Below are 13,010 nucleotides of genomic sequence, written 5' to 3'. Positions count from 1 at the left end.
TATAGGTAATATTAAAAGATATACATTTTTTTGCCTAATTTTGTTTTTATCCCCTTTCTTTTTCCCTCCCCTTTTCTTTCAGAGCAACAAATATAAACTATTAAGAAAATATAAACTAAACATATTCTTTCCCAACGGGGTGAATGATACAATATTCACCCATCCACTCATTCATTTTATAAGATGAGAAACTGAATTCTTTTCAGAGAGGTATAATTGAAAATAAACTCTGTCAAGCCCATAAAAATAGTAGATATAATAGCATAGGTTTGCTAAAATCTGAAGGAGAATTGCATTTTCTTTCTCTTCCTCAACTCACCTCAGATTTGCACAAAAACCTTAATTTCCTTCCAAGACATATGTTTTGGTAAGTCTCAACAACATTCAAATAAAACAGCATGATGAGCAAAATTGTTCAAAATAATGTAATATATTCCTCTCTTAAGGCAATATTGACTGGGCTGTAAAATTTCCCGGAGACTATTATGGACCAAATGAGTCAAGCCGCTTACCTGGAGTTTGGAAATTAAGGCGCCTCAGTTCTACTGGGTCTGTTGGATGGTGTGAAGGAACCTCCTTACTGTTTGGTATGCTGCTCTTTCTAGAGTCGGTCTCTGCCCTTTTCCTATAGAGGGGAAAATGAACATTTAAGAATATAATGGAAAAAAAAAAAAAAAAACTGAAACATTAGGGTAAAAAAGTAGCCATGCTTCACGCATACTCCCCTCTCCCGGCTTTCAGTTTCAAGTCTTTTGGACCAGCTACCTTGGTGACCTTGCTCGGGTTGTTTTTCATCTGGTCTACAGTACTTCCTCAGATCCAAACATTTTAAGTGAATGACTTTAAAGTCCTCTTTCAGCTCTAGAATTAAGTAATTCAAAGACTCTAGCTTCTAGGGGCATAGGTAAGATCTGTTTGCATCCCTGTACTGCAATTCTCCCATACCCAGAGCTCTCATGGTGAGTCACAAGATAGAGTACCCGGGCAGCCAATACTAAGTTGCCATTATATATGCATACATAGAGAGTGAGCAAGCAGCTCAGAAACTACTGAGCCTTAGACTGAACAGTCAATTCTGGTCCCCTCCCCCTTTTCACGAATTTATAATTGTAGCCTACAAAGTGAGACTGCATTGGATTTTCCCATAAAGCATGTGAGTACATTAAATGCCTTCCTAAGATCCCAAGGTAGCAGTAATGCCTGGAGGAGATATGGGGCCACATAAGACCAACATTCCTTTTCTCTTTACCATTCCAAGGGAAAAAATACCCTTGGCTATTTATGATGCTAAGTGAGATATGATAAGTACTTTTTAAGTGAAAGTCAATAGCATAAATGTCAGAGAAAAAGTATTTTCACCTGGTAGCGGGTAGTCTACCTTCCTGATGATCATTTAAGATGTATAAACCATTTAACAGTACCTTGTTATAAGCTATTATTCGATCAATTCTATCTTTAATTGCTATTTACTGGTTTTATTACATAGTCTTGTTTACATGCCACAATGTAATTTTAACTAATGTCTGTGTGAAAGATGACAAATCTTTTCATAAGACTTTTTTCAAAATAATCACAGAGGAGTATTTAAATTCAGGTTGATTTAGGTTACAAACTCATTGAACAAGTGGAAGCCTTTTCAAACAGTACAAATACTGAATCCAGCCATGTCCATACTGGAATTATCATCCTAGTGCCTCACCCCTGCTCAAAGCAAAGGCATTCTTATTTGGAGAAAGGAGAGCCATGAGGGCTTGGGAGCTCTCCTCTTCCTCATAAGACTGTGGGGTAGCTCATCAGTGTTGCTGAGGTAATGGGTTCTCATTCAGTGACTCCCAAGATACTCTCTGGTTAGTCAGAGAGCTCCTGTTACATACACTTTCCTTCTACCACTGACCTTCTATACAAAAACTAACCAGGGGATGAAGGGAAGATTGGTGCTGAGAGAAAGGACACTTGATTCACTCAAGAGCAACCCCATCAGCAAAACTCTGGTGATGGCATGCATTTCCTCTGGTGAGTCTTAATGGACGCCTTGCTTTCCCAGAACATCAGATTAACCTAAAGCTGTCAGGGATAGCCTCGGACAGAAAGTTCTACCAAGTTATTCTACCACTCAGAGGTGAGCAGTGAATTTCAGGCATGCCAAAGGTCCTGACAGAACTAGGTATATGGAGTAGAAAATGAGAAGGAAAGGAAAAGAAGAGATGGAGGGCTGGTGAGAAAGATGAGAAAAAAGAGGGGGTGGGATCCGACGACCATATGAAAGGAGGACGTGATGAGCAGTTTCAGAGTAGAAAACATCACTGTGTCTGTGCCCTGGGTGTTTGCCACATGGAGCTGAGATTCATCTTTGCACTGAAAATGCAAAATCTAAAGGGTGAATGAAATGTCACTGTGGCTAGTCAATCAACCCACATGTAACAAATATTTGGTTGGTCTTCTCACTTCAAGTAATTCCAGAGGCCCTTTTTGGTTGGCACAGATACATGCCTTTACTGATGTGCCAGACCCAAGGGCTAAAAACCTGAATTTTCATCCCTTCTCAGAGTGGCTCTGCTGTCATTCTTATAAGATTATGGGAACCAGATGTGGAAATATTTGGGCAAGGAAACTATTTCCCCTTCGTTGGTATTGTAGAACCATCTCCTACTTGTTTTCACTGGGCCAGACTGAGTGATACTGAGATGGAGGGATAGTAAAGAAAAATCTCGAAAGAAATGTGAATTTCACTGGTGCCAGGAAAGTTGCTAATCGCTTATGTCCGAAGGGTGTCAAAAAATCCAGAGTGTGAGACTAAAAGTACAGTTCATACTTGTAATAAATTGGGAGGTGTGTCCTGACATTTAATAACTAACTTCTCCTGTTATCTGTACAAATAAAAACATTCAAAACCTCAGGCTCCAAAAATCCTAGCCAGCTAGAGAAACCAGCTGCTTAAATTCTGTTTTTCTTGGTTTAGTTTTAATGATCACAACATGGATAATTCTGGCTGCCCACACTCTTATCACATTATTTTTAAGCACAAATGTGCTAAAATGGTTTGTTTTCCAACAGAAAGTATTTCTAAGAAAGGTTTACAAGATGAAGAGATTGGCTATTATCTGTAACAATGGTAAAGAGCTTTAAAAATTGGACTTACTGTCATAAAGCATTAAATGACATTTAATGATCTAAATCAGACCAACGTGAACATAAATAATAACATTTCCCTGATAAGTTTTCAGAGGTCTCATCTTTCTCATTTTCAATTAGAAAAAAAGCAAGGACAGTGACTAAAATCAGACTCTGAATATTGCCTTGGTATTTTATTTTTGGTATTAAGATTATAAAGACCTATTATGAGTTGGTTTCACTCAGTGAGAAGTATCTACCATGTGCAGGGCTCACACAGGTCAACAGGAAATGGACTATCACGTGACATTTCATATATGGTGGAAACTGCTAATGGTATAAAAATGCACAGTTGTTTGGAATGTGAGTAACGTACAACAAAAGCTGCTGTTCTTTAGTCTTAGGGGTGTTTGATTTTTACTTATTCTCACTTGGCTCTCTTTTAAGGGTAAAATGGGAAGCAAAAACCAAGGGAGGTTGTGTGGAAGATTAAGTCTGTCTATTGGTAGTAAAGACATTCAGACATATGGGTGTAAGTTTTTGGAAGAAAGATATATTTATCTGAAATCTCTGCTGTTAATATTCAAAGAAATCAGTACAAAGCATTATGGTTCTGATGCCATGAAAAAGATCAACCCAACTCTGCCACTACTGCTATGTATCTTTTTGGGTAACTCAACTACAAACCTGAATTTCTTCACTGATAAAAGAGAGGAGTGTTAAAAGATGATATTTTAGTTGTGCTCCAACAGTCTCATCTTAATAGAACAAGAAGGAAGTGAAGGTGTAAAAACAGGAAGGTGGATATGTGAGTGTTTTAAGTTTGTTCACAGTGTATTGTTCTGGCATGTAATTTTATGCTGGATTCATCGCAACTATTGATATTTCCCTGTGCCTCCCAACCCTCAATAAAGACATCTGCACAAAGGTACTAAGCTTCCTGACAGTAAACTGTAGCATAGCGTGCTGATCAGCATGGAGTGATTTTAGAGAAAAATACAGCCATGGTTATCAAACTTTATTAGAATCACCTAGGAGGGCCTATTAAACTACAGTTGCCAGACCAAGGCCCAACATTTCTGATTCAGTAGTTCTGTGTTGGGAAGGGACAGGCTGAGATTTTGTTTTTCTCTCAAGTTCCCAGGTGATGATGATGCTCCTGCTACTCATCCAGGGGCACACTGATTGCAAACCATCAGCACACAGTGTTGGGAGGGAGGGGTGCTGGATGAGCAGTGAGATGCTGTTTATTTCCATTTTAATCAGGCATGTGCATCTATCACCACAGATACAGACAGTTATCTAGGAATAAGTTAGAAAGCTAGAACGTTAGGCTGCACCAATCACTCAATAACCATGCTTATAGCTACTATTGTAGTTCTTTCTATTATGATTCAAGGCTAGGAGATATGCAAAATAATTTGGAATGGATCAGCGTTTTTTACTCTAGCACTACCAACAACATTTGCAGGGGGCAAATATGCTACTATTCCTGCATTGAGAGGTGACTTTAGACCCAACTGAAAGCTGATCTTTCATAAAAAGAACAAGCAAAACAAAACAAAATGGCTTATAGGAAACCTCACATTTCTGTTCTGCAGAAACATTAATGCATACAGATTCTCATCTCACCTTAACAACAAACAAAACTCAGAAATTGGTCTTACCACCTTCTAATTTGGACTTTAAATGAAAATAGTCTATTTTTCTTATTATACAGACAAAGCCGTTTATTTCCTCGAGAAACATCTTCATATCATGATTATTTTATAAATCTAGGTTTTGTCCATCTTTCACTCGCCAGGTTTTACCTTTTGAATCCAACTTCCACCCTCACCTCCTCAATACCTTCAAAGCCTACCAGGATCTTATTTTTTTATATATATATTTCTTACTGAACATAAAAGGGATTTGTTCGCTATTCCTCACCTGTCAGGTTTACTGCTCCATTTTAATGCAGCAAAAAAAGAAAAAGAAAGGCTAAATGTTAGTTGGCCAATGGTAACAAGAGTAACCATGACAACCATGATTTAAGAAACAGTGCTCAGAAGCAGGACACACAACTGACATACATTGTGAAATGACACCATATCAAAATATTTTAAGGTCTTTAACCATGAAGTAAAGGATGGACACAATGGTATATCACTAAGTAAAGCATCTTTTTGTGTGTCAATGGCACATTCACTTTTATCCGTCAACCTAAAATTCCTGCCACAATTAATTGTATTCCGGGAAAAATCTGATGGTAAAGATATAATTTGATTTTTATAAAACTTGGCATAAGAAAACTGCAAATGTACTTAGTGGGAGTGCAACATTATTCCACATAAGAAATCTTTCATCCAAAATAGAGAGACTTCATTTAAGTGGTACATTATGCTTTTAATGATGTAAAGTATCTGCAAATTGCACTGAACTACACACAAATTTGCACAACTGTATAATATACCATGAGTTAATAAAGTGGCAGGAATGATTTCTTCAAATGTCTTTTGAGAAATAAGGTGATCATAAATCTTTTTTTCAATAAAAGACTAAATACATTTTCAGCTTTGGAAAATATAATACTCATCATTATAAATCTACAGAGCTTGACCCATCTATATAGCTGGGCTAATCGGGTGAAGTATTTTATTACCAGCCACTGACATGACAGATATGTTCCTAGTCAGAGAGGTGCTGCTGCCTGTGAACACATCTAGCTCATGCTCTTGACACTGTCACCTGTATAACATGTGGACTGTTTAAATCACCAGGTCTTGATGTAGAGCATAACCTGTACCTGCAAATAATTAATCTGAACAGTCTTCAGATGGTTGTGACAAACTGCAAGGTTATTTAGTGAATATTCCATTGTAGGAATCAAGATACGTTGTCTACCTTAATGGCAATAAAATATATCCCTGTATTGCTAGAATGTGACTTCACTAAGGTAACCCAGTCCATCTGTGTTCAGAATTACAAACCCACATTTAAATTGTACAAACACACATAAAAAAGTGAATAACAAAAACACTGGTTCTGTTTTCAATTTTAAGGCAGTTTACATGGTGCGCCAGGTCAGGAAGAAATAAACTACACATACACATACCCACATATATATATATATGTGTGTGTGTGTGTGTGTATGTGTGTATATATGTGTTTCTAACTTGCTCATTTTTAATCAATGAGATCATCAGTGCATCCATAGTAAGAAAATCTATTCCTCTGGCTGGAAGAGAACCACTTAATGAGAATTAGTTTTGTGTATTAAAAGGCTATTAAGTATTCAAATGAACAAAAGCATGATCCACTGCTTCCACAGAAATGTCAGCCTCACACACACAGGTACATATTCAGTGCAAATATCTAAATTTGAAGACATGTAGAACTATTAATTTAAATTATTGGCTGAAAATTTCATTGTAGCTCTTGCCAGTCATGATGAATATGATATTGAGTGATGGAATAAACAGTGAAGGGATTTGAATTTGTTTACACTATTTGTCTTGTGTAAATCTGATGACTCACTATTCTTTTGTGCCAGACACTCTATAAGGCACAGGAATATAATGAAAAATATGACAAATCCTTAATGAGGGCAGAAAGCCAAGAACAGGGCAGTTATGGTAATGTGATATGATCTATAATACATATACATAGAAAGTGCTTTAAGAGCACAGGAAAGGGACTCTAAGGCAGCCAGCCTGAACTGCCAGAGGAGAGAGGACAAGAGAGAGGCACCAAGAACACTTTTTTAAAGTGGCATCTTTGCTTATTTCGAAAGGATGAGTTAGAATTAGTCAGACCAAGAGGAGTGGCTAGGGAGTGAGAGGAAAAACATTCCAGGCCTAGGGAGGTAACTCCTCAAAGGCCAGAAGGCAGAATCAGCATTGTCTAGCATGGTGGGCATGTGTATTTCTTCAGAACATCTCAAAATGTTCTGGACTATCATTCTTTGATGACAATGTGCAAATGTATGTAGGGTTGACATAGAAAGAGAAGAGTAAAGAAGCAAAGCCCTCAGACAGCTAATGATGTTTTCAGAAAAGTTGATATTTACATTTCCCTATGGCCTTCATATAAGCATCTTGGGGTGGGGAGAAACTCAATCTCTTCACAATGTCTTCCAACATTGGGTTATGCAAGGACACTAGTGTGATCTACATTGAGCCTTGGATCTTTCCAACCTCCTAATCCGCATCTTCTTTGTTTTCCAAGCACATAATACTTCACCTGTCTTGAAATGCTTTTCTATAAAGCCAGGTTTACATTCTATTTTTATTTTTTTATACAGAGAATTCCTGGGAAGATCTAGGATTAATGACTGAAAAGCTTTGCACATGTTAACTGATATGGGGTGTAGATGAATATCTAAAGGTGTGCCTTAGTTTTAAGAAAACTTTGCTTGTGGTGGGATATAAATGAAGGGCAATCTGAAGTCATATTTAAAAACATATACACACTGAACACAGAACTGATATATAGTATTGATTCTGTTACTTAGTCTGGGGTTTTCAGATTATAGCACATTATTAATAAAATGGTTTAATTACCTAGTCTATCCACATATATTATAAATGAAGAATAGGGCCCAATAGGGTTGATATGATTTTCTCACTCTACACATAACTAGCTAGCCACAAAGTTTGGATTTAAAGCCAGGTTTCCTAAAGTTTAGTCCAGAGCTTTTGTAAACTTGCCACCATTTTATCTTCATAGTTTACATTTTTAAATCATTATACATATATTAGAATACAAAATTAAAAAAAAACCTGCAAGATTATTTGTAACACTAAAGACCTACCAAACATATTTTAATTTTCTGATGGTTCATAATGTATTTTAGAGACCCTACAACATCTCTGTGATTCATATTTTTATTTACTATCAAGGTAATAGAGATTTACAAATTACTAAACAACAAAGTCAAATGAATAGAATGTCATAATAGAGTGCAATAGAGTGCACTACTTCCACATTAATATAATTGATAGAAATAACACTCAAAATCTCCTCAAACAGCTGGGTAAGATACACTTCTTAATATGAATAAGCCATCCAAAGTTGCAGATCTATTCCTAATGCAAGTAGTCTTGTAAACAGGTGTCTATGATAAATGGCATTATCACAATAATGACTCAAAAGTATTTTATACTCATTCTCTACTCAGTTTTATTTGCACACAGGTATATAGGAAGAGAAATTATATAATAAATAATAATTCTGAATAATAATTCTGGATTTTTACCAACAACCTGTGTGTAAACTGAAAGGCATATAAAAAGAGGGCTAAAATATGGATTATATAATTAACTTTACTCAGAATTCAAGTTATAAAAGACACTATTCATTGCCTACAGATTTCCTCTTGAATTGCTTCATGATAATCAAGAAGGACATTGTTGGGTCTACTTGAATTTCAAGTCAGGAATGTTCTTTACTGCTGAAGCAAGCATTTCTATTTCAGAAGCACTTTCATGGGCCTTCAGATGGTTAGCTAAATATACTTAGCATTCGAGGATGTGTGCATTTTCCAACAATTGCATTAGACGATGCTTACATATGCACACAGTAAAATGCGACTATTTTAACAGAGTCATAAAACCTTTAAATAAGATGCCTCTTTTTGCAGAATTGGGAGAATTGTAACTGGTTGATTTTTTTTCAACTACATGGAGATAATGATAGGGAAAACTTGATTACAAATCTTAATAATCTTTATAAATCTTTATAATCCTATTTCCTAACATTTACATTTCTGATTCACAATGGCCATGTTCATCTCTGTCAAGTGGAATGATTTAATGATAGCCAGATACAACTGAATGAAACACATCTTACAAAAACTAAGGCAAGCATTTTGTCTGTTTAGAATAATCACAAAATGTCATGTGACAGGATCTAGAAATGCAATTGTCAGCAAGTATTTCTGATCAGTCACAGTAGGATGTGACCACCTGAATAAATATGGCATAGAATTATAATTCCAATTTTGCATTTTTTATTACTACATTCTCTTCTGGTAACCAGAGCAGCATGTGGACAGCAAGGGTTCCAGTACCTACTTGGACCACACAGGACTGCAGTTATTCTGGGATCACGTGGTCCTTCTGCTTCCTGACCTGACCTCTTTCACCAGAGAAATCAAATACAACAGGCCTCACCACACACACTTATAAGGTAGGGACTAGGATGGGAATATTGAAGACATCAACTAACAGGAGATATTGGCCTTTAATCACTTGATTTTTCAGCTGTTCTATGGCGTGGATAATTGAGTGATGGAAGTGATCAGGAGAAAAAATAATGATGGATGTTTCCATCATTCTTTCTAACTCTAAAATAGAATAGGCAATTTAATGGACTATGGTTATGAACTTCGTTCTTTAATTTTTCTTTTTGTCGCAACTCTTTCATCATGCTGGAATAAAAGTGAATACTGGCTCATAAGAGAAAGTTTTTCAAAGGAACAGTGTCTTGAGAAATGATATTCCTTTGAGTCAAGAAAAGAGCTTGTGAAAAAAGAGCCATTCCAGAACATAAGAAGAACATATATAACAAAGGAATGCATTAGAAATAATGAAAGTAAATCCAGTGAAGGAAGTTGTATGGGCAAGAAAAAGAATTAATAGACATAAGTTTAGAAGATTAAACATGGAAGCAAGAATAAAATGAAGATAACCTCTGACTCTGAAGGTCAGAGTTATGAGGAAAATGAAGAGAGGTACATAGAGAAAAGCTGTTTTGCAGTATAGGGAAGAGAATCCTCATACTAGCATTCTGAAGGATGGAATATGGGAACATAAATCAAAGTGCATGGGAAATAAAATTGGGATTGAGAAAATGGAACAAAAAATGATTGAGGGAGTTAGAATGTAATCATTCTAAATTTTAAAGAGACTAATATATGTAATTTTTATAATTTTAAGTTTATGATATTTTAATTATATTTTTTAGCTCAGAAAGGATTTAAGGAAAAAGAATTACTAATATCACTACCCAACTTACTGGACAGTGACCCACGTGAGAAAAATATTACTTATATGTAATGGAGGCAGAAATAAGATTTTAAAAGAATGGAAGATGAGAAAATTTGGGGTACGCATGGGTTATTTGTATCCTAATTATAGTCAAAGACACTAAGATTGATACTTGTGAGTATAAACACTGAGGTCACATTTTTTAAAAAAGGAAAACGGTACCTTACATCCCTTTGGGTACAAATGAGAATGTGACTATTGCGGATGTGGAATAAGGATGAGAAGAAATGGAAAAATTTTGTTCTCTTCTTGTTTTTTCCTTCTTCAATTTTCATTTTTAGCTACATTTGCTCTCTTGAGAAACAGACTTACAAAATGTACACAAATGTGCAAATATGTAATAATGTTTCAAATAACATGTTGAAATCAGGCAATCAGTCACCAAAAAATTCAAGGCAAACTTCTATGGTATTATCTGTTTCAGAATATAATAATGTCTCAAACATCATGCAAAGCAGCTCAAAAGATACAGGCTGGATCCATGCCTATTGGGCAACAAAATCTGTACCACAACTAAATGAGATGTTACATAGCACAGGCCTTATATTTTGTTCTAACCCTAAGGGAATATTTTCCTGATGATTACTGAGATTACACTGAAGTATTTCTGCTAAGATCAACTTCATAATGACCAGAGAAGAATGATCTCATCTTTCAACATAGTGCAGATGCAGCCTGAGTGTAGCTTCCTCTTTGTCCTTCTGTGGGAAGAAGCATCATGGGAGACCAGGGAGAAAGACCCCCATGACTGCAATAGAAATATTGGGCAAACCTACCTTTTGTAAAGAAGAATAGCTATGACAATGCAGATGATAAAGACCACCGCAAGGACAGGCCCTACAACCCAGATCAAGCCTTCTTCTTCATCTGTAATTGGCTGTGGATCCAGATCCATTGATACAACAGGGTCGGAATAAGGGCTGGTTGCATACATCTTCTGAGAAAAAAACAGAGTCTATATTAGTTATAAAATAATGGCTTTCTGGAGCCAATCTTTAGCATTAGAAGATGCAGATTCAGTAGTAGATTTGAAGATAAGTGTGTGGGACAATGTTAGTAAAAAAAAGAGGGGAAGGGAAGGAAGGACAGAGAAAGGAGAAGTGGATGAAAGGGAAAAAGAAGGTAAGAAGGGAAGAGGGGAGGAAGAAAGAAAGCAGGGAGAAAAGGAAGGGAAAAATCTGGTTAGGCATCTAAATATCTTTACAGGATGAAATCTTTTATAATAAAATCATTTTTGATGGTAAAAATCACTCTACAGATACTTTTTTATGGTATCTATATATGGCATATTACATGATCTTATGATGTCTAAATTAGAAATAATCAACAGTCACAAAATATTCATTGAGCACTTATATTATGTCAATGTGTTAAGTGCTATGCCAAAATAAAGAGAAACACTATAGTTCCAACCCACAAATCATTATCACTCAGTTAAGAATGAACACATTTTAAAAGTAAACATTTATGGAGCAAAATGTCAGCATGCAGCTAAATGTTAAATTCTGTAAATAGTCCTTTATGACATACATTAGTTAAAAACATGCTAAACAATGGACAAACAAAATCTACAACTTGAGAAGAGATGCCTAATGCTCAAATCATAAATTCAACATGTATGGAATTCATGATGTGGTTTCTAGAATATAGAAATTGTATGACTGAAAAAGATTTAGATGCACCCATTTAATTTTATTACAGTTATTGCTCAGAGGTTAGAATGCTGATTTCTAATAGATAACTGATACAGAGAAAAGGAATGCAAATTGGTAAAGCCATTAAGGAAAACAGAAGTTTCTCAAAAAATTATACATAGAGCCTCCCTGCTGGCCTAGGGGGTTAAGTCTCAGTGTTATCACCCCTAGAGCCTGAGTTTGATCTTGGCCCAGAGAGCTAACCCACACCACAGCAGACCTCTCCTGTCTCATCTGCTGCTTCCCTTAGCAGTATATTTCAGTAAATCTGCCTGTTCTGCTCTCCACCCTGTCTCTGGTGAATCTTCTCACCCCCACACCTTTGGTCTACACCCCAGTTCATCTATGCAAAAGTAATTTAAAAAAATTAGAAATAGAACTACCATACAGCCTAGCAGTTCTACCGGGAATATATATCCAAAGGAAATAAAATCAGTATCTCAATGAGATACTCTAAAAAGCACCTTAACTGCAGCATAACAATAGTCAAGACATGGAAACAATGTAAGTGTTCCTTGATGGGTGAATGGATGGATGGACACTCCACACATATACACACAGGGAATACATTCTGCCACAAAAATGAAGACAATTCTGCCCTTTGTGACAACATGGATAAATCTGGAGGGTATCATTTTAAGCAACATAAGCTAGACAGAGAAAAGAAAAAGAAAAAAACACAGGACGATATCACTTACATGCAGTTTCTTTAAAAGAAAAAGTCAATTGCATAGAAACAGAAAAGAATGATTGCCAGGGACTGGGACAAGAAGCAAATGAGATGTGGGTTCAAAAGGTACAGAACCTCAGATAAGAGACAGTTCCAAGGATGATGACAATAGGTAATACTTTATTGTATACTTGAAAGCTGCTGAGAGCAATCTCAGTAAGTAATCTTGGTGAGTATAATCTCACACATCCCACCCCTACGGAAAAGGTAACTATATGAGCTTTACTGCTGTAATCATTCCACAATGTACACTTTCAATATGTTAGGGGGAAAGGATGTCCTGAGATAATCCCATACAGGCTCTGTGGACTCCACCCCCACTCCAGACTAAAGCCATCAGGACATTGGGAAAGACAAATCCCATCACCACCAAAGGGAGGGTGGCTGGGACCTGAGGGTGGAGTTAAGCAGCCAGGTGGGGTATAAAAACCAAACACATGGGCCTTG

At 36.4% G+C, this 13,010-nt stretch overlaps 1 protein-coding gene across 14 annotated transcripts in view; it reads right to left on the bottom strand.

Moving 5' to 3' along the window:
• The window catches only part of PTPRD (protein tyrosine phosphatase receptor type D), a 2,089,263-nt gene that overhangs the window by 121,010 nt on the left and 1,955,243 nt on the right, over positions 1-13,010 (bottom strand). For 9 of the 14 annotated variants that reach the window (XM_054689298.1, XM_054689299.1, XM_054689291.1 and 6 more), the window contains 2 exons: positions 10,916-11,076; positions 513-625 (listed from right to left, as the gene is read on the bottom strand). In XM_054689298.1, coding sequence (XP_054545273.1) covers positions 513-625; positions 10,916-11,076 — 274 coding nt within the window. The remainder of the gene's footprint in view (positions 1-512; positions 626-10,915; positions 11,077-13,010) is intronic. The other 5 variants (XM_037494316.2, XM_054689292.1, XM_054689294.1 and 2 more) reach the window with 1 other exon arrangement.

Source organism: Talpa occidentalis, unplaced genomic scaffold (assembly GCF_014898055.3).
Source record: "Talpa occidentalis isolate TD23 unplaced genomic scaffold, MPIMG_talOcc4v2.1 talOcc4.7, whole genome shotgun sequence".
NCBI lineage: Eukaryota > Metazoa > Chordata > Mammalia > Eulipotyphla > Talpidae > Talpa > Talpa occidentalis.
This window is presented reverse-complemented; position numbering and strand designations above follow the sequence as displayed.